Consider the following 20,583-nt stretch of genomic DNA (forward strand, 5'->3'; position numbering starts at 1 on the left):
AAAATGCTAGACATACGAGCACGTACAATTCAGATGAAATCTGCCCTAGGCTCACTTGATGTTTGTGGAATCTATAACCATGAACGTCTCATTTTCCTTCTAGTTTGTTAAATAGACTATATATACACACACACACATACATACACAAATATACATACATATACACACATACATATTTTTTCAATTTTGTAGTGTTGCAGCCGGATACTACAGTTCATTCATTCAAATTCATTTTTTTTCTCATTAATCTACACGCAGTACCCCATAATGACAAAGTGAAAACAGAATTTTGGAAATGCCTGTGAATTTATTCAGAAAACAAAAAACTCAAATATCACATCAGCATAAGTATTCAGACCCTTTGCAACAACACGTGAAATTTAGCTCAAGTACCTCCCACTTCTCGATTGTTCCTGAGATGTGCCTACGCCTTGATTGGAGTCCACCCGTGGTGAAATAAATTGATTGGACATGATTTGTAAAGGCACACATCTCTCTATAAAAGGCCTCACAGCTAACAATGCATTCTGTATCAGAGCAAAAGCATGAACTCAAAGGAACTGGATGCTAAGCTCAGAGACAGGGTTACTGCAAGACACAGATCCAGGGAAGGCTAGAAAACACATCTGCTACAATGAACATTCCAAAGACCACAATGGCCTCCATAATTCTCAAATCGAAGTCGTGTGCCATAACCAGGACTCCAAGAGCTGGTCGCCTGACCAAACTGAGCCATCGGGGAGAAGGCCTTAGTAAGAGGTGAACATGAACCAGATGGTCATTCTGATTGAGCTCCAGAGATCCTGTGTGGAGATGGGACAAAGTTCCAGAAGGACAACCATCACTGCAGCCCTCCACCAATCTGGGCTTTATGGCAGAGTGGCTAAACTGAAGCCTCTCCTCAGTGCAAAAACACAAGAAAGCCCACCTGGAGTTTACAAAATAGCACCTGAAGGATTCTCAACAAAATAATGGGCACTTGACATTCATTTTGCATCATGTGGCTCCTCTAAAACTGGATGTTTGTGTGCAAATTCTTAAAAAAAAAAAAAATCTTTAGAACATTCGATGTTGCCATCATTGGGGTTGATTTACTAAACGTAAACAGACTATGCACTTTGCCAGTGCAGTTGTTCCAGAGCTTAGTAAATAAATGGAGGCTCTGCTGAGCCAAGCAAAGATGCTTTTTTTTTTGCAAAGTTCAAACTTTGGCTTGTTTCTGATAAATGGGCCAAAAATCACTTTATAGGAGGACTTGTTGCTCTCCCCCCCCCCCCCCTTTTCCTGTCTGACATCCTTCAAAATGTACAAAATAAAAATCAAAAAGCCATGGAAAATGAATGGGCAAACAGTTGCTGCATCCAATCAGATACAATCGCTGTTCAGGTAATCTGACAGCCGCCAGCGGGGAGATTTATGTATAGCATGGATGGAGAAATCTGTTAGATTTTTTTTTTGTTTTCATTCAGCTGAAAAAAAAAATCTAAGGCTCTGTCCACACAAATGTGTTTAGTAATTTTTGCAGAAACACACTACAGTCTACTCAGCATGGTTTCGCATGGAACATGTTCACATCTATGCTTTTTTGAGCTGCAGCGTTTAGAAAAGAGTTCAATGGAGAAACTGCTGAAATGCATGGTAGTACTTTTTTCTGCGTTTTTCATTTTTATTCTGCCTAGAAACGGAAAGCAAAAAGCTGATCATAATGCAAAACGCGGTAAAAACGCATCAAAAACATGGGTAGAAAAAAAAAAAAAAAAAAACACAAAACAAACTTCAAAAAGCACTGGAGGAAACATCAATCGCAAAATGCATATATATGAACCAAGCGTACGGCCACTCTCCTGAGCTTTATTGTCATTGTGCAAAAGTACATGTACAGAGCCAATGAAATACAGTTAGCATCCAGCCAGAAATGCATCAATGGCCTGTGTATATATTATACACACACACACGCTACCTTTTGCCTGCTTACTATTTCACGATAGCAGTTATATATGGCTTTGCCTCCAGATTATACATTATAACAATACAGATAAAGCAGGTATGAGCAACCAACTTATCTCTGATAAGCTACCGAACTTTGATTTCTAGAATTACTTTTACTTTATATGGTTTGTCCTTGGTGAGTCATATTAAATTGGTTTCTCAGAAGAATATCAGTGCGATTTCTCAAAACGCTCATCAGTACTTGCAACCCTGAATATATAAAAAGGAAAAAATAAATAAAGATAGCCCTGAACTGTGGAGGAATCTTAATGCGTCAATAGGCTCAAGTTCATGACCTGAGCTAAGCTAAGCTTTGCAGGGGAAACATGAGCAGACCAGACCAGAGAGCACGAGCAGTCAGCTCACAGGATTCAGCCAATCAGAGCCTGGACATTGAGACAGCACATGAACTGTTGCCTAATGGACAGTTTCTTGGCCTGGAATTAGACCTTTGCCTTTTTACGCCTCCTGCCAAAAATGCAGAACATGCATCTACCTAGCTGGACGACCAGCACTCGTTGCGTACAGATCACTGAACCTGTGCGTTGCCAGTTTCAGGTACACTATGTGAAAAAAATGAATATGGGTTTTAAATACTAATTGTCATGGTATGGGGTACAGAGGGTACAAGGATGAGGGAGGTCATACAATGCACAATACATCATGCATCCCTGGAAGTACGCCAGAATCTAAAGTTCTCCAGTCCAAGCGCAGAAAACCATAAAAAAACTGCACATGCATGCACGTGACATTAAAGGCAGCATAGCACTCTGAGTTGAGGTCTTTGTTTATTACACAGAATGCCAACTTATCAGTTTAGAATCATTTAACTTTTGTTTTTTTATTAAAAAAAAAAAAGTAAGGAGGTGGTGGACTGTAACTGTACAGCTATTCTCCACTGCATTCTTATGGATCCTCCAATTAGTAAATTGTATTTGCCTTAGAATATGTATCTTTTTGCAATAGTTAAAGTATAAAAGGCAAAACTTTTTTTTTTTTTTTAGTTTTGGATAGAGTGGAGAGGGAGTAGAACCCCTGTCAGTTTTTATTGCGGTCTGTGTACCCCGTTGGAAAGATTCACCCTCTCCATTTGTCCTGTTTGCCATTATCATTGAAAGCGAAAGTAAAAGAAAATCACAAATTTTTGGGCTGTCCCCAGAAAAGTAACAGAGGGAAAATCTTCCAATGGGAGCACTAGTTCTGGTGACTTGGGGGTCCCCAAGGAATTCCCTCTCACTTCCGGTTTGGTTATGGGACAGGACGTGAAGGGAAATCTCTAACAGGACACAGATAACAAAAAGAAAAAAAAAATCTGACGGGTTATAAACCCAACCTCACTCGAGCCAAAATGAAAAGAAAAAAAAAAAGTTTTGCCAATATTTCTACTTTAATGGGAGCCTTGCTCCACACCATCCCTTTTTGATATAATCTTGGTTTGTATATCTGTTTGCTGTACTTTGCTTTGAAAACTAAAATCCTTTGTGAAACAAAAAGATGTTGTACATACCGGCAGGCAATGGTATTGCACAAAGTGGTCCCTTACCTCCTCTTTTGGAGTCCCCCATTGGAACTGCCTAGTCCTCCTCTCCTGCATGTGCTAGGTGTGTGCCATGGGGGCAGACGAGCAGGCGTGCTCCTGTGCCAGGATGTGTGCACCCATAGATGCACACAGTGTGGCACGTCAACGCCCCTCCAACCGCTCCCTGTATAGGATTTGATCAACAGCAAGAGCCTATAGCTCCTGCTGCTGCCTGTGTGTCCAGTGAGAAGAGGAAGAGGAGGGAACTGGTAATGGAAGGTGTCTTACCTTAAAGGAGAAGTAAACCCGAAGCTCTTTGGGCTGTACTTCTCCTGTGGATCACAATAGTGCAGTTCGTTCTGCACTCCTGTCACACGGTTTCAGATAGCAGTGGGCTGAAGTCACTCAGCCATTCCAGGCTAGAGAAAGATCCCAACTTTAAAGTCGGGATCCACCCCAGAGTCTGGAACGGCACCTGAATCAGCCTTTCAGCGATCCACCGAAAGCCTGATCCAGCCACTCCCTTCTCCTCCACAGTCCAACGCTCCACTGACAGTCATCGTCTTTGCTCAAGGCACAGATCATGTGATCGCTGGGTTCTCACCCTTCGAGTCGGCGGGGGACAGATGCAGCATTGGACCGATGATGCATCCACCTAGGTAAATATAATTGGGGGAAAAAAATCTCATACTTTTTTTTAATGCAGAGAATGCATTAAAGTACAAAATCTTTTGCATTTAGAAATGCTTTGGTTTGTGGGTGGTATCCAGTTAGATGTGTTTTATGGGTTCTTGCCGCAGAAGTTGCTGCAGGTTATATGGAGCAGACAGTTCTGATAGCTGGGTTGGAGAACTGATTCTCAACACCAGCGTATCATTTTGACTACAGCGAGTCCAAATACAACACTACCGTAACAGACGGTCCATAAAACCATATGGTGGATCTCTAGGTGATTCTTGAAGGACTGGACCTGCGTTTCTCAAGCTTTTGTCAGCCAAGGCACCCTTTAAAATAAAAACAGAAACAAAACCTCCTGCACTCAGAGACCCAAATCAGAAATCAGCAGGTTGAACCATATTCATAATACTGCTATTCATAATACCGCCCCAAACTACCTCACCGACCTGATACCCAAATACCACCCAACACGTACTCTTCGCTCCTCACAAGACCTCCTACTCTCTAGCTCCCTGGTCTCCTCCTCCCACGCCCGACTGCAGGACTTCTCCAGGTCTTCCCCCATTCTCTGGAACTCACTACCCCAATCCATCAAACTGTCACCTACTCACCTCACCTTCAGGCGCACCCTGAAAACCCATCTCTTCAGGGAAGCCTACCCCATCCTCACCTAACAGCCGATCTCCTCCACTCCTCCTACCACTCCATCCCCCACAGCCATTTCCCCCTGTACCACTATCCCCTCCCTCCTACATTGTAAGCTCCAAGGAGCAGGGCCCTCGAACCCCTAGTGTACGGTTTTGTTACTGTATTGTCTCATGTACTGTCTCCCACTATAATAATGTACAGCGCTGAGCAAACTTTTTTGGTGCTATATAAATACTGTATAATAATAATAAATGAAAGTTCATCCGGTGGCAGATCAAAGGCTGTGCAGCTCTAACTCAAGGATGGGGAAGCCCAATAACAGCTGTAACAAAGAACAAAAACAAAAGCACACCAACCTTGCGCATTACCTGAGTAAAGGGTAAATGTATTAAACTGAGATGTATACTCACAAAAGTAGCAATATAAAAAGCATATAAAATCCAACATCAGCACACTGGGATAGCAGACATATGCGGGTCCCATCTAGAGGGGAAACTCTCAGGATGAAGAGTGATGATCCCTTTTTCCTCAGAGCCTGGCTCTGAGGAAGAAGGGATCACCCTTCGAAACATGTCAGCTTCATCCTGAGAGTCTCCCCTCTAGATGGGACCCACACGTGTCTGCTATCCCAGTGTGCCGATGTTGGATTTTATATGTTTTTTATATTGCTACTTTTGTGAGTATACATCTCAATTTAATAAATGTACCCTTTACTCACTGAGATAATGTGCAAGATTGGTGCACTTTTGATTTTGTGCTGTGTTACAACCCTTTAAAAATGATACACACACTCTCAAGGCACTCCATTCTAAAATGTAAAAAAAAAACAAAACAAAAAGTTTTACAAATGCAGCAACATCCATACATGTAGGACACCCAATGCGATTCTTCCAATGCAAATCCACCTTTCCATACAGTTACTGACTAGTATTGCAAGGTTTTTCTCCCTCAGTTAATGTGAGACCAGTGGTGATCAAGAGGGGAAGGAAGGATGCTGTGCAGGCACCCAACATCCTCCTCATCAACCAACGATGTCATTGTTTGTTAGAATGCCGGAGGCTGGAAGGTTGTAATGGTGCACTGTGACTTTGTGTAACCAAAATTCAGGCTTAAATGTTATTTTTGGGCAATTTGTTGGTATTTTACTAAGGCACCCCTGAAGAAACCTGAAGGTATCCAAGGTGCCTGGGCACCCTGGTTGAAAAAGGCTGGCCTGGACATACCATTCTGTATCTGAATGCAGTTCATAGCTTGTAAAATAAGGGAATAACTCATCTCCCCAAAAGTAATATTTTCAGAGATTAAACCAGCTCCATATAATCTTTGAAAATTGAAATGAATTGCTTCCAGAGAATGTGGTGGCCCAGTGTGGAAAGACCTCTTTCACTGCTGGCTTGCAGTAATAAAGTATGAAGGACTACCCTATAGAGCTTCATCCAATACCCTTGTGAGATGAGAGTTGTCCACCTTTATTTACAACCACAAGGCTATAGAATCTGGTCAGGGAACGCTCCCCATCAGACTTTAGCAGCAAGGTTGTAATCCGTTAGATCTACAGCCCTACTCCTTGTAACATATCTGTAAGTGATCTAATATTGTCATCATACTTTCTATATCTAGTGCTACAATAATGATTTACTGGAGGAGATTTACGAAAACTGGAGAGTGCAAAATCTGGTGCAGCTCTGCATAGAAACCAATCAGCTGTGGTTAGAAGCCAATTGGCTACCATGCACAACTGCACCAGATTCTGAGTGCACCAGTTTTAGTAAATCTCACCTCACTGAATATCTGAACATAAATGAGTAGCTTCATCCAGGTGACTGGTGATGATGGCAGATGTCACCTTTTGCCTGGTTATTTCAGTATAGCCGTTACAAAGTACTGTTTTGCCAACAGATTACATAATACATATAAAGTCCACATAAATGACGAAATTATCTCTTTTTAACACGCACCGAACTTTGAATTCTATATCATAACTACTTTTACTTTATATGGTTTGTCCTTGGTGAGTCACATTAAATTGGTTTCTCAGAAGACTATCAGTGCGATTTCTCAAAACTATCAGTACTCGCGGCAGCGAATGTATACGGAAAAAGGGAAAAAAATTATAGCCTTGAACTGTGGAGGAATATTAACCACTTAGTAGGCTCAAGCTCATGACCTAAGCTAAGCTTTCCAGAGGAGACATGAGCAGACCAGACCAGAGAGCAGTCAGCTCACATGATATAGCCAATCAGAGCGCAATACTTGGACAGTACGGGGATTGTTGCCTAACCGGACAGTTCTTTGGTCTGGAAATTCCCTTTTCACACTTTTTGCCAAAAATGCAAAAGAAATACAAAAACATCTACCTAGTTGGAGAAAAAAAAAAACCACAACATTGTTCAAGTTGGGCTTCGTGCACACTGGGGATTTTATAAACACTTCTCCTGGCAGGAGAAAAACCGCTTCAATAAAGAGCCAAAAATCACATTTCTGTAAATGCGTTTACAAAAGTCAAGCGTTTATTTCATTGGGCAGTATATTAATTTATTCTGGTCAATGAAATGAAAAAACACTCAAGCGCTAGACACGTCTAGCACTTAGATGCATTCACCTGTGTTATGGCTTTTTTTCTGCCAAAACATCCTCTTGAACATGCAAGTGGTGGGTTTATTTTCTGCCTCTACACATCTATAAACACCTATGTGCGCATGGACACACAGGCTAACATCGAGGGGCAAAAAAAAAAAAAAAAAAGTCAAACACAAGTGTGCATGATGGTGAAATTGGTACAAAAGAACAGTGAGAACAAGCATTGTCTTGGGGGTTGTACAAATTAAAAATAAGAGTATAAAGTTGTATAAGTTCCTTTTTTTATTTATTTACTTGTTAAAAAAAAAAAATTATAACAAGAATTGTGAAAAAGTAGTATGTACAGACTCCCCATAGATCTAACAATCTTAGGCCAGCCATACGTGGATTGAAATTTGGCTGGTTCAGCAGGGACCAGCCAAGATTCAATTCATGTATGGCCAGGCTGATTGTACCCAAGTCAATCCATTGATCAACTTGGGTACAACCAGCCTGTCCGATTTTTTTTCATAAGAATACTAATCGGCAGCTATAACTGCTAGCAGTAATCGTGTTCTGCCCACCGGGAGGCTACCCCCTACCTGGGAGACCAGAATAGCGCAGCGGGAGGGATTCCTGACTGTGTTGATGGGGGAATGAAGTAGTTTTCTTCCATTCCACCCATGGTGGTAGGAAAGAAAAAAAACTGTATCACCTCAACTTGCCTTAGACATGGCCATGCTGGTTAAGTACCTACGAAGATTTTCAAGCGGTTTTGAATATTTATAGTATATGTAGCCTGGCCAACCCAAAAAAGGGATGTAGGGTGCAAGTACTGTATACATATACGTATAGGATGCAGCTCCACTTTCTTGTAAAAATTGAAGACTTGCAGTGTATAAGAGAATGTTTTCATGCCTTTCATCATCCTCATCATCATGTAGCCATCTGCTCCTCTATAAAGAGCCTATAGACAGCCAAAGGTAATCTGTGTGCATGCATGGTCCGACCACCCTCTGGCACCACCATCGCCTGATCATCACAAGTGTTTCTTTAGTGGAGGTAAGGGAAAGTATTAACAGGGCTGGCCAAACTTTGACCTTCCAATGGATTGTTCCCCACAATATTGGCTTTACCATGGCCAGGTTAAGTGGGGTGTACAGCCGGTCACAGAAGTGAATGGGTGTACACCCCTGTACTTGTGTAAATGCTGTTTCGCTGTGTGCAGAACATTTACCAAAATGCAGAATTTTCACACTTTGCCCCTGTACTCACCTATAGGACCACATACAGTTTATTCATTTCCATGGCTGGCTGTACAGTCTGACTGTGGCACCTCTTGGGGGGGGGGGGGGAAACATCTGCGTCAGTCCCAATTACGTGCCTATGTTTTCACCCTGTAAGATGTGCTACTGGTGTAGGCTGTGTACTGAAAGTGCAGTTGCTCTAGATCTGAGGGGAACATGCAAGTAAAATTGAAAAACAAAAAAAAGCATTTTTGCTTGCATATGATCGGATGAGAAAAAACCAGCAGAGCTTCACCTCATTTCACAGCTTCCCCTCAGATCTAAAGCAACTGCACTTTCAGTGCACAGTATATTTACTTTTAGTAAATAACTCCATTATTCTGACTTGCTGGTTCAAATCATTAGCCAACTTGCATTTCAGCAGCCTAAAGTTAACCACAGATGAAGCGATTTTCTTTCCTGCTACCACAGGTTTCAGAAAAGAATTCCCCCTTCAAGTCAGTGTTGTTAGGGGAATCCCTCCCACTGAGCCATTGTGTTCTACTGGAGGCAGGGGGAGCGGTCCCCTCCAGGAGAACACAGTAATTACTGATAGCGACTGTAATAGCTGCTAGCAATAATCGCATGTAAAATCTGACAGGCTGGTTGTACCAAAGTTGATCGATCAACTTGGGCACATTCAGCCTGCCCATACTTGGTTTGAATCCTGCCCGATCCCTGCTGAACCGGCCGAGATTCAAACCGTCAGGCTTAAAAGCTCATTCTCCAGTACTGAACTACACAGTTTATGCACGTTTGTACAGTCACGTCATGGCTTTGTAGCCTCTCATGTCGGGTCACTGTCCTCATCTCACTCCTCGTTCACAGGGATTGCGGGAATGTAGATGTCCTCACTTTACCAGGACAAACTGAGAATGGTCTGTGCTACTAAGGTCACATTTGGAAATCTATAGAGAAACCAAACAAACAACTGCATTATCATTACTAGGGTTATAGCGACCTATTATCTGAGGGCAAAGTATAGAGCACTCCTAACAGCTTCTCCACAACATGAATGACTTCAGCTGGATCACTGAACTCCGGGATAAAAAATAGTTTCTAAATCCGGGGTCTCCAAACTTTACAAGGAGCCAGATTATTGTCCAACAGACTTTAGGGGGGGGGGGGGGGGGGCAGATGGTGGACATTAAACAATGCCTCAGGGTTAGTGGTCAGTGGGAGCAAAACAAATATACAGAATATACAGCGCCTGCAGTCAGATGGAGAATCGTGCCCCCTAAATGTTATCAGTGGGAAAAATGGTGCCCCATCATTGGTGTCAGTGGGAGCACTAGCACCCTATTGTTGGTGTCAGTGAGAGGAATAGCGCCCCATCATTGGTGTGAATGGGAAAATAGTGACTTGTGGGAGGAATAGTGTTCCAAAGGCTGGGTAAAGGCAAGCAATGGGGAACATTGGGGAACTGGAGAAAGTACAGAGAAGGGCAACTAAACTGATAAGAGGCATGACGGAGCTCAGCTATGAGGAAAGATTAGAGGAACTGAATTTATTCTCTCTTGAGAAGAGGAGATTAAGGGGGGATATGATCAACATGTATAAATACATCAGTGGTTCATATAGTGAACTCGGTGTAGAGCTATTCACCCTGAGGTCATCATAGAGGACAAGGGGGCACTCTTTACATCTGGAAGAAAAGAAATGTAATCTCCAAACATGGAAAGGTTTCTTCACAGTAAGAGCTGTGAAAGTGTGGAATAGACTCCCTCAAGAGTTGGTTCTGGCCAGCTCAGTGGATTGCTACAAAAAAGGATTCTTTCATAGATACACAGAATATAACTGGATACAAACATTTATAGGTAAAGTTGATTCAGGGAACATCTGATTGCCTCTCGGGGGATCAAGAAGAATTTTTTTCTCAGCAGGAGCAAATTGGATCATGCTTTGTTTTTTTTTGGCCTTCCTCTGGATCAACTGGGGGTGCAGGATTATAACTTTTTTTTTTCTATGGTTGAACTGGATGGACTTTTGTCTTTTTTCAGCCAGAATAACTATGTAACTGGCCCATGGACCATAGTTTGAAGGCCATTGCTCTAAATACAAGAGACGTATATTCTTCCCTTGAGCCTCAGTTCACACTATGAGCCACATGTGAATCGCACAGGAACCACACCAAATTCCTATGCAATTCACATGTGATTCAGTGCAGTGCAATTTGAGCCCATACATTTTGAATGGTCTCAAATTGCACATTGTACCAAAGAAGTGCAAGCACCTTTTTTGGGGCTGTACTGCATTGTTTTGTACCATACGATCTGGTGCGGGCAAACCGTACTGCAACGGTGATGCATTTGAGGTGTCGGTAACTTTGAATTGATACCTGCAGCGGATCTCAAACACAGTGACATTTGCAATGCAGTGTGGAAAGCACGTAGGGATTGCTGCGTTTTCCCACACCACATGTGTGGCCCTAGGCTGAATCTTTGTGTATTGCTTTCAGATCTGTACAGTAATACAGTGTGAAACTTTGCTTCTGTGCAGGAGCCTCCTATTAGGCCCCATACACTGTGTAATAAAATATATCCATTACACTATCTTTCTGACAGGAGCAGGCAGAAAAATCTAGCGTGAAAAAAAAAAGCTTGATCTGGTGTGCGTATGTATGTGAATGTTTGCATTCTATTGGCAAGATCATTAATTTGTTCCAGCCATTAAGCTGAAATTGTGCATGTTTATGCACACAGGAGTATATTATGCCAGCATGCTTCTCTCTGAACGTATTTTTTTTTGGCACCTACACATTGCTCTAAAATACAAACACCACAATGTACATGGACACATTGTTTAAGGGCATAAAAAAAAAAAAAAAAGGCACATCCATGGTGCCTGACCATCTCCTAAAGGATGTCACAGTCTTGAGTCTTTAGCAATATATATATTTATATTATTATTGTTATCATTATACAGGACTTATATAGCCCCAACAGTTTGCTCAGCGCTTTACAATATAAAGGGAGACAATACAGCAACAATACAGTTCAATACAAGAGGGTTAAGGAGGGCCCTGCTCCTTGGAGCTTACAATCTAAATCATTTACATGGGGCATGATGATACCAGGGATAGTAACTGAGACTTTGCTATACCCTTGGAGTTGACCACTGCTGGTCTAAAGTCTCCTTTTATCTAAGGACATTGAACATTTTGTAGATGTTACTTTGTAGATGTTACTATGTTGTATCAAGAATGACAACATTGTTACAAAACAGAATGACATCTACCTACTGTACATCTCCTAAACCAGTGGTCGGCAAGCCGCGGCTCGCGAGCCACATGCAGCTCTTTACACGCTTTAATGCGGCTCTTGTTTGCCGGGCGCCCGCTCCCCTCCCTCCTCTCGGGCGGCAGGGACTCTGCAGCGTGGTCCAAAAAAAAAAAAAAACAGCCAGGGCAGCGCGCTCAAATGCAATGATTGGCCAGTCTCGCTGCCACTCACATCCTGATAGCCAGTGATTGGCTGTCAGGATGTGTGTAGGCGGGGCAGCGTGACGAACATGAGAGGAGCTAGGCTCCTCTCACAGTCCGCCCTGAAGACCGGAACGGCGCGGGAACACGGTGAGAGGAACGCGCGGAGCAAAGGTAAGTGAATTGACACAGGGGGGACTTGGCTTACTACTTGCTACTTACTTACTACTACTATATGAGGGATGAATTACTATAGGGGGGATGAATTACTATAGGGGGGATGACTTACTATAGGGGGGATGAATTACTATATGAGGGGATGAATTACTATATGAGGGGATGAATTACTATATGGGGGATGAATTACTATAGGGGGGATGAATTACTATAGGGGGGATGTATTTTCAGTTTTAAAAATTTTGCTCTCAAAATAAATTTAAATCGTGGTTTTGGCGAGATTTGGCTCAGTTGAAAAAAAAGGTTGCCCACCACTGCCCTAAACCAACATTTTAAAACCTATTAAATGCCTCTGTTCTATTGGGGCTCATTCAAACCAGCCCACACACTAAAGGCACGTGCATGTATAGTTACCACTCCACTGACTGCCCACCTTAATTGAACATGGTAGCAGGAGATGGAAGGTACACATACCATGGCCACAATGCTGTATTTTGCAGCAAAAAGGACACTACATGTTGTGTTCAGTGGGCAGTACCACTGACATATTTAGTGGATGAGGCTGTGCTGTAACCACGTGTAATGCATACTGTGGTGGCATGATGCTGCTGTCTTTCAAGTTTTAAAACAAGTGTCTAAGAGGCAACATATCACCTCATGACCCATCTGTCACCTGCCTTCTGAAAAGTGATCCACCACAGATCACTTTTCAGAGGAGCAGTAATGACAGCCACGAGTGGGAACAAGCACTAAGATTACTATAAAGTGTCGTAAATTACACTTTGTTCAACTGTAGCAATGACAGGTGGCGAAGTGCACTGCCCAAAACTGCAGATAATCTGATATGCAGCGCACCACAACTGTATGGGGTGGACAGGGCAAATAGAAACAAATGTTTTCCATCTGCCCGTGCGTTGGTCCATGCTGATCAATGCAGTTCTACAGACATGGAGCCAATGAGCCCTTATGTCCGTGTGATACACTCATACAGTACCAGATACAGGTTTAGAGTTATAATTATTACATATTCGCAGTATACCTGGCCAGGGGCGGACTGACCATTTGGAAACTCTGGCACTGCCGAGGGCCCGGGGTCAGTAGGGGGCCCCATGAGATGCCCCTGGTACCTTTTTCATAGGCTTTTCTAGGTTTGGGCAAGGACACAGGGGCCCCATGATCCCCTATTGCCCGGGGGCCCCATGAGTTGTCAGTCCGCCCCTGTTCCTGGCCTTTATTAATATTAATACAGAACTGTCACCCTTTCTGTACAGATTTACAAAAATTATATTATATCATTTAAAAGTGACCTTTGTTCAGTGTGCAGTCAGATGATTTGTGTTGGTAAATATAAAACAGGACATACGGTATGTAACATTTGCAATAGAAACAGTCTGCCTGAACTGGAATAACCCCGGGACCTTTGTTCCCTATAGATCACTGTCATTCTTATAGTAACAGCCCAGTGATGGCCTGATGACCAGCGGTAACCTCACACTGAGCAGGGGGGAGGGGACTACAAACACAGAAGTCAGCTCACCGGCCACATCCAATCACAGGTCAGCTCTGAAATTTGACATTCCTCAGAAAAAAAAAAAGCTTCAAACCCCAAAGAATGAACAAATGAACATGTGTTCAGGAAAAGAATCCCAGCTTCCTGAATACATGGAGGACATTGCACACCGGGGGAGGGGGCGTCATCACTCACATCTGTGCAATATAAAATGAAATATATAATTTATTTTATCTGGATTTTTATCATCTATTAAAAACATAATCTCTATCTATATAGACTCACACTCTATAAATATATTTTTTTATTTACTTTACAAGGTTTAATCATATTTATTATTTACAGATCTACAGAAATGCCCTGTGTCCTTGTTATTCCAAGAGGAATTGAAAATACTGAATCTGTAGTAGATGTCCACCTTGGCAACAGAGGTGTGTGTGTGTGTGTGTGCGCGTGTGTGCGTGTGTGCGTGTGTGCGTGTGTGTGTGCGTGTTTACTTTTTTACTAAGCATATTTGCATGCACAGAGTACATAAATCGCACACAATTATCATGGGATATATTATGTGACACTTTCCCAATACGGTCAGGGTTTTGTCCATTTTGACAACCTACTTCATTAAACAAAACAAAAACAAAACGAAAAGGTTAAAAAAAAAACCCCACACCATTCAGACTGTAGCAAGGCTTTCAAATCTAAGGGCTAGTTCACCCCACAGAAACGCAGTCTGGATGAGTCTCTGCATGCGTGTTTTTGATGCAGCATGTTCTAGTTTTTTTCTGGGACCAGAACACACTGGAACTGCAAGCACTGGCGTGAACTATGCCATTGACAACAATGTAACCCAGTTCCTGTGTGTTAGGGATGCAGAAAAAAAAAAAAACACCACTGTAATGCTTTTAGTGTGAACAGCCCTTAAAGAACACAGCCGCCCACTGCATCAGCTATAATATACCCTGGGAAATGCAAAGAGAAAAGCTTTACAGCAGAGTTTCAAGCTTCACCTACAGGAAGTCTCACTTTCCATGTTGGACTCTTAGGCCAGGTTCACATCTGTGCATTTTTTACGCATTTTGCAGGAACGCAGTGCATGCCATTTATCATGATTTCCTATGGATCACATTCCCATCTATGCAGTTTTTGCGTGGACATTTTTTGGAAAAGGTCAGGTACTTCTTCTCCCATAGCAGGAATGCAGTGCATGCCATTTATCATGATTTCCTATGGATCACATTCCCATCTAAGCAGTTTTTGCAGGCACATTTTTTGGAAAGGGCCAGGGACTTCTTCTCCTATAGCTTTATAAATACTGTATAATAATAATAATAATAATAGCAGTTTGCTTTTTTTTAGTCGAACAGACTTCAATAGAACCGTATATAAAATCAAGTGCTGTGTTTTGCGTGTGTTTCGCATTTTTAATCTGCCCAACAAGTTGGCCTAAAAAATTTTTTAAAAAAGCATCAAAAACTTGTCAAAAAACACATGTGCAAAATGCACTGCAGAAACGCATCAAACACAAAATGCATAGGTGTGAACTTAGCCTTAGTTTGGCCTTGGGTAATAAAACAAATTAAAGAATACTGTCCAATCATGAACCAGTAGCATCTGATCATTTCTTTGGCTCAGAAAATTACACAGATTTCTATAGGTTAATATCCTGTTGTGATTGGTTGATATCAGCTACTGTCCATCACTGATCTGTAAATCACACACATATATGCGCACACACAGTCACATGACTGACCATACAAGTATGACAACATAACCAGCATTATTATGTACTGTGTAACTGCATAATACACAATTCATCACACCTGAGGAAGTCAAGCAGTACTGAACATAGCCTAGGAATCTGGTGACTGAGTCAATGAGCAGCCTGAGATGAGATCAGATCTATAGGCAAGTCCCTACTTATAAACAGACAGATGAGATTTCTTTTGATAAAACCTGAAACAGTTACATTTTATACACACAGTGGATTTAGAACTGAAACGTATACAGTTCTCACGGAAGGGAGGTGGGTGATGTGATGACAGTTCATGGTTGCTAAAGTTCCAGACAAGACATTGATCAACCAATCAGGATATGACTTTATTCCCAGAGAAGGATTACGTACAAATGAAAGCCGTTGGGAAGGGGACATTGGAAATTATATGGTCTCAATCTTTTTTCTGTGACAGTATTCAATTTGAAAAGTTTATGGGCGAGAATGGGTTTTAAATCAGATTACACAAGTAAATTAGTTTCCACTCCCAGATGATTATGGGAGGCATCAATTGTTCCTTAGATTTCTGTATTCATCTGACCACTATAACAGAAGGCGGATCCCAAGGTGGAAAACTGACTGGTCTCAAAAGTGTCAAAGCAAGAAAAAAAAAAAAAAAAAAAAAAAAAAAAAAGATTCGGTCGATAACACAATATCCCTGAAATACATAAATGCATTCTAAAAGTGGTGCAGCGTCCACATTTCCAGCATAGTGTAAGTAAAGATGGCAAGTTTTGATTGATTTCAAGTGGAAAACTTATCGGTATGGTCAACAAATTGCGGGCTACTTATGGTGGATGACTACATCACATGGTTTACAATTTTCTGACAGTAAATTACACCCCAGTCATATTGGGTGCGACTTGGCATGTGATTTGCAAATCTTATGCCAAGTCACACCCTATTGTCTGCAATTAGAGTGGTCAAATCGGTGCAGTTCCAAGTTGGTTGGAGCCGCACTGATTTCAAAGGAGTACATTTACTACTTTTGGTGTGATTTGCATCGACATCTCTGTCAGATGTCTTGCAAATCGCACCTGAAATCAGCATCTCACCCGACTTTGAAATCATGCGACCTCACTGTAAATCGCATGATTTCAAAGTCGGACTTGATGTGACCGGGGTGTTAAACAGATATGCATTTGTATAGAAAATCCATAAGGGTGTGGCCACCAAATCCCATTATCCCTGGAAGGTCAGCAGATGGGGGAACATCCTCCATCATCCAACCAAGGAATGGCTATTACACAGGGGCAGATAATCTACACTGGATGGCATATACTGTAACCTGCAGTTTATAGAAGAGGCACTGTCTGTATGACACCTCTAAGCTACCTGAGGGTTATACTCCATTATACAAGAGGGATGCACTGTCTTTATGACACCATTAGGATCCAGGAAGGGGTCCCTATCTGTATGGCACCTCTGGGATGCAAAAAGGGAGCTCATCTCTATGGTACCTCTGGGATACAAGAGAACGACACTGTCTGTATGGCACCTCTGGACTACCAGAGGGGTACACTCCATTATACAACAGGGAGACACTATCTGCATGGCACCTTTATTATACAGGAGGGGAGCACCATCTGCATGGCACCTCTATTATACAGGAGGGGAGCACCATCTGCATGGCACCTCTATTATACAGGAGGGGAGCACCATCTGCATGGCACCTCTATTATACAGGAGGGGAGCACCATCTGCATGGCACCTCTATTATACAGGAGGGGAGCACCATCTGCATGGCACCTCTATTATACAGGAGGGGAGCACCATCTGCATGGCACCTCTATTATACAGGAGGGGAGCACCATCTGCATGGCACCTCTATTATACAGGAGGGGAGCACCATCTGCATGGCACCTCTATTATACAGGAGGGGAGCACCATCTGCATGGCATCTCTATTATACAGGAGGGGAGCACCATCTGCATGGCACCTCTATTATACAGGAGGGGGGCACCAACTGCATGGCACCTCTATTATACAGGAGGGGAGCACCAACTGCATGGCACCTCTATTATACAGGAGGGGGGCACCAACTGCATGGCACCTCTAGTATTCAGGGGCACGGTCTGTATTGCACTCCTAGTATTCAGAACCAGGGACACTATCTCTATAGCACCTTTTTGTATACCGGAGGGCGCATTGTCTGTATGGCTCTTTAGTATACAGGAGGGGGGCACCATTCTGGCACCTCTAGTATATAGGAGGGACCACCATCTGTATGGCATCTCCAGTATACAGGAGGGGGCACTGTCTGTATGGTACCTCCAATATACAGGAGGGGGCCCATCTGCATGGCGCCTCTAGTACACAAGAGAAGTGTCTATATAAAACCCCAGGATACAACTGAATTACTCCCTAGTATACATGAAGGGGTAACTGACTTCCGCAAGAGGAAACACTGCCTATATCAGGGAGGACATGCTCTACAGGAGAATTACGGTCATTTAAATGGGGGGGGGGGGTACTGTCTATTATACAAAGGGGTGGGGGGGCTGATCATTGAACAAAACAGAAGGACTGACCATTACATGGGGGAAGGGCATTGTATGGCAGATGTATTATATAGGAGGGGGCACAAACTCTGTCTATCCAGTATAAGGGGGGCACTGTATCATATCCAGTATAGGGGGGGCTCTGTCGGTGTGTCACATCCAGTGTAGGGGGGTTGCTGTCCATCAGATCCAGTATAGGGGGGTGTTGTATGTGCATCAGATGTAGTATGGGAGGGGGGGGGCGCTGTATGTGTGTCAGATCCAATATAGGGGTGGGGGGCGCTGTATGTGTGTCAGATCCAGTATGGAGGGGGGGGGGCGCTGTCTGTGTGTCAGGTCTAGTATAGGGGGAATACTGCCTGCTGTATGCCAGGTCTAGTATAGGGGGAATACTGTCTGCTGTATGTCAGATCCAGTATAGGGGGAATACTGCCTGCTGTATGTCAGATCCAGTATAGGGGGAATACTGTCTGCTGTATGTCAGATCCAGTATAGGGGGAATACTGTCTGCTGTATGTCAGATCCAGTATAGGGGGAATACTGTCTGCTGTATGTCAGATCCAGTATAGGGGGAATACTGTCTGCTGTATGTCAGATCCAGTATAGGGGGAATACTGTCTGCTGTATGTCAGATCCAGTATAGGGGGAATACTGCCTGCTGTATGTCAGATCCAGTATAGGGGGAATACTGCCTGCTGTATGTCAGATCCAGTATAGGGGGAATACTGTCTGCTGTATGTCAGATCCAGTATAGGGGGAATACTGTCTGCTGTATGTCAGATCCAGTATAGGGGGAATACTGTCTGCTGTATGTCAGATCCAGTATAGGGGGAATACTGTCTGCTGTATGTCAGATCCAGTATAGGGGGAATACTGTCTGCTGTATGTCAGATCCAGTATAGGGGGAATACTGTCTGCTGTATGTCAGATCCAGTATAGGGGGAATACTGTCTGCTGTATGTCAGATCCAGTATAGGGGGAATACTGTCTGCTGTATGTCAGATCCAGTATAGGGGGAATACTGTCTGCTGTATGTCAGATCCAGTATAGGGGGGACACTGTCTGCTGTATGTCTGATCCAGTATAGGGGGGACACTGTCTGTATGTCAGATCCAGTATAGGGGGGACACTGTCTGTATGTCAGATCCAGTATAGGGGGGACACTGTCTGTATGTCAGATCCAGTATAGGGGGGACACTGTCTGTGTGTCAGATCCAGTATAGGGGGGACACTGTCTGTGTGTCAGATCCAGTATAGGGGGGACACTGTCTGTGTGTCAGATCCAGTATAGGGGGGACACTGTCTGTGTGTCAGATCCTGTATAGGGGGGACACTGTCTGTATGTCAGATCCTGTATAGGGGGGACACTGTCTGTATGTCAGATCCTGTATAGGGGGGACACTGTCTGTATGTCAGATCCTGTATAGGGGGGACACTGTCTGTATGTCAGATCCTGTATAGGGGGGACACTGTCTGTAGGTCAGATCCAGTATAGGGGGGACACTGTCTGTAGGTCAGATCCAGTATAGGGGGGACACTGTCTGTATGTCAGATCCAGTATAGGGGGTACTGTCTGTCAGATCCAGTATAGGGGGTACTGTCTGTATGTCAGATCCAGTATAGGGGGTACTGTCTGTCAGATCCAGTATAGGGGGTACTGTCTGTATGTCAGATCCAGTATAGGGGGCACTGTATGTATGTCACAGGACTCCCCCAACACCCTCTCCACATAGGACTCACCCAGACAGCACCCGCACACCAGGGCGGCAGCATTCAGGGCCCCGGCGGACGCCCCATAGATCTTGGTGGCCTCAGTGATCAGGTATGGCGCTCTCTCCTGCAGGCAGCTGGACACCCCGACATGGTAGACCCCGAGAAAGCCGCAGCCGGCGAAGGATAGGTTCCACCCCCGCTCCCGATCGAACATGGCAGCTGTACCCGGCACACACAACCCGATCACTGGGATGACATTACAAGGAAGAGCCGCCCGCACCGATTGTTCAATATTTAAAGGGCCGGACACAATGACAGCCAAGCTCCGCCCTCTGGAGGCGGTACAGAGATGCAGCAGCAAATCAGAGAAGCGAAGAGGAGACCGGCCTCCTGCCCTGTGCTTTAGGATCCCCCTCAGTGACGTCACCCTCAACCGGTCTGGAAGTAGAGAATTAGGGGGGATGATGTCATAAAACCCAGAGTAGTTTATTCCGCATAATCTGATTAATCTAGTACCGATCGATCTAATTACTCTCCAGTCCTCGGCACTGTCATCATATTCTGCTTCCCCAGAACATTTCTACTCCTCTTCCATGTATTCCCAGTCATAGTCTATTCCCAGTGAGATCCTGTTTCTCATTCTACTGTACATTCCTGAGTGACCAAACTGTCTCCATCATAATCTATAGACTGGAATGCGGTATGTCTGAGGGATGATTGTGCTGTGTCCCCTTCCGGTAATACTGAGCTCCTGCTTCCATGGCTGGGCTGAGATATTACACAGCACAGTATTACCTGAGAGGGGAGGGGCTCC

The 20,583-nt window shown here is 43.6% G+C and overlaps 1 protein-coding gene across 1 annotated transcript in view; it reads right to left on the reverse strand.

Annotated features, from left to right (window-relative positions):
* Positions 1-20,134, reverse strand: part of LOC149459790 (patatin-like phospholipase domain-containing protein 2) — a 40,179-nt gene extending 20,045 nt beyond the window's left edge. Inside the window, exon 1 of the mRNA XM_089680801.1 lies at positions 19,797-20,134. Within this exon, the coding sequence (XP_089536927.1) occupies positions 19,797-19,983 (187 nt within the window). The 5' untranslated portion in view covers positions 19,984-20,134. The remainder of the gene's footprint in view (positions 1-19,796) is intronic.
* Between the last annotated feature and the right edge of the window lie 449 nt (positions 20,135-20,583).

This window comes from Staurois parvus, unplaced genomic scaffold (genome assembly GCF_062004578.1).
Source record: "Staurois parvus isolate SC_StPar_1 unplaced genomic scaffold, SC_StPar_1.0 ptg000249l, whole genome shotgun sequence".
Lineage (NCBI taxonomy): Eukaryota > Metazoa > Chordata > Amphibia > Anura > Ranidae > Staurois > Staurois parvus.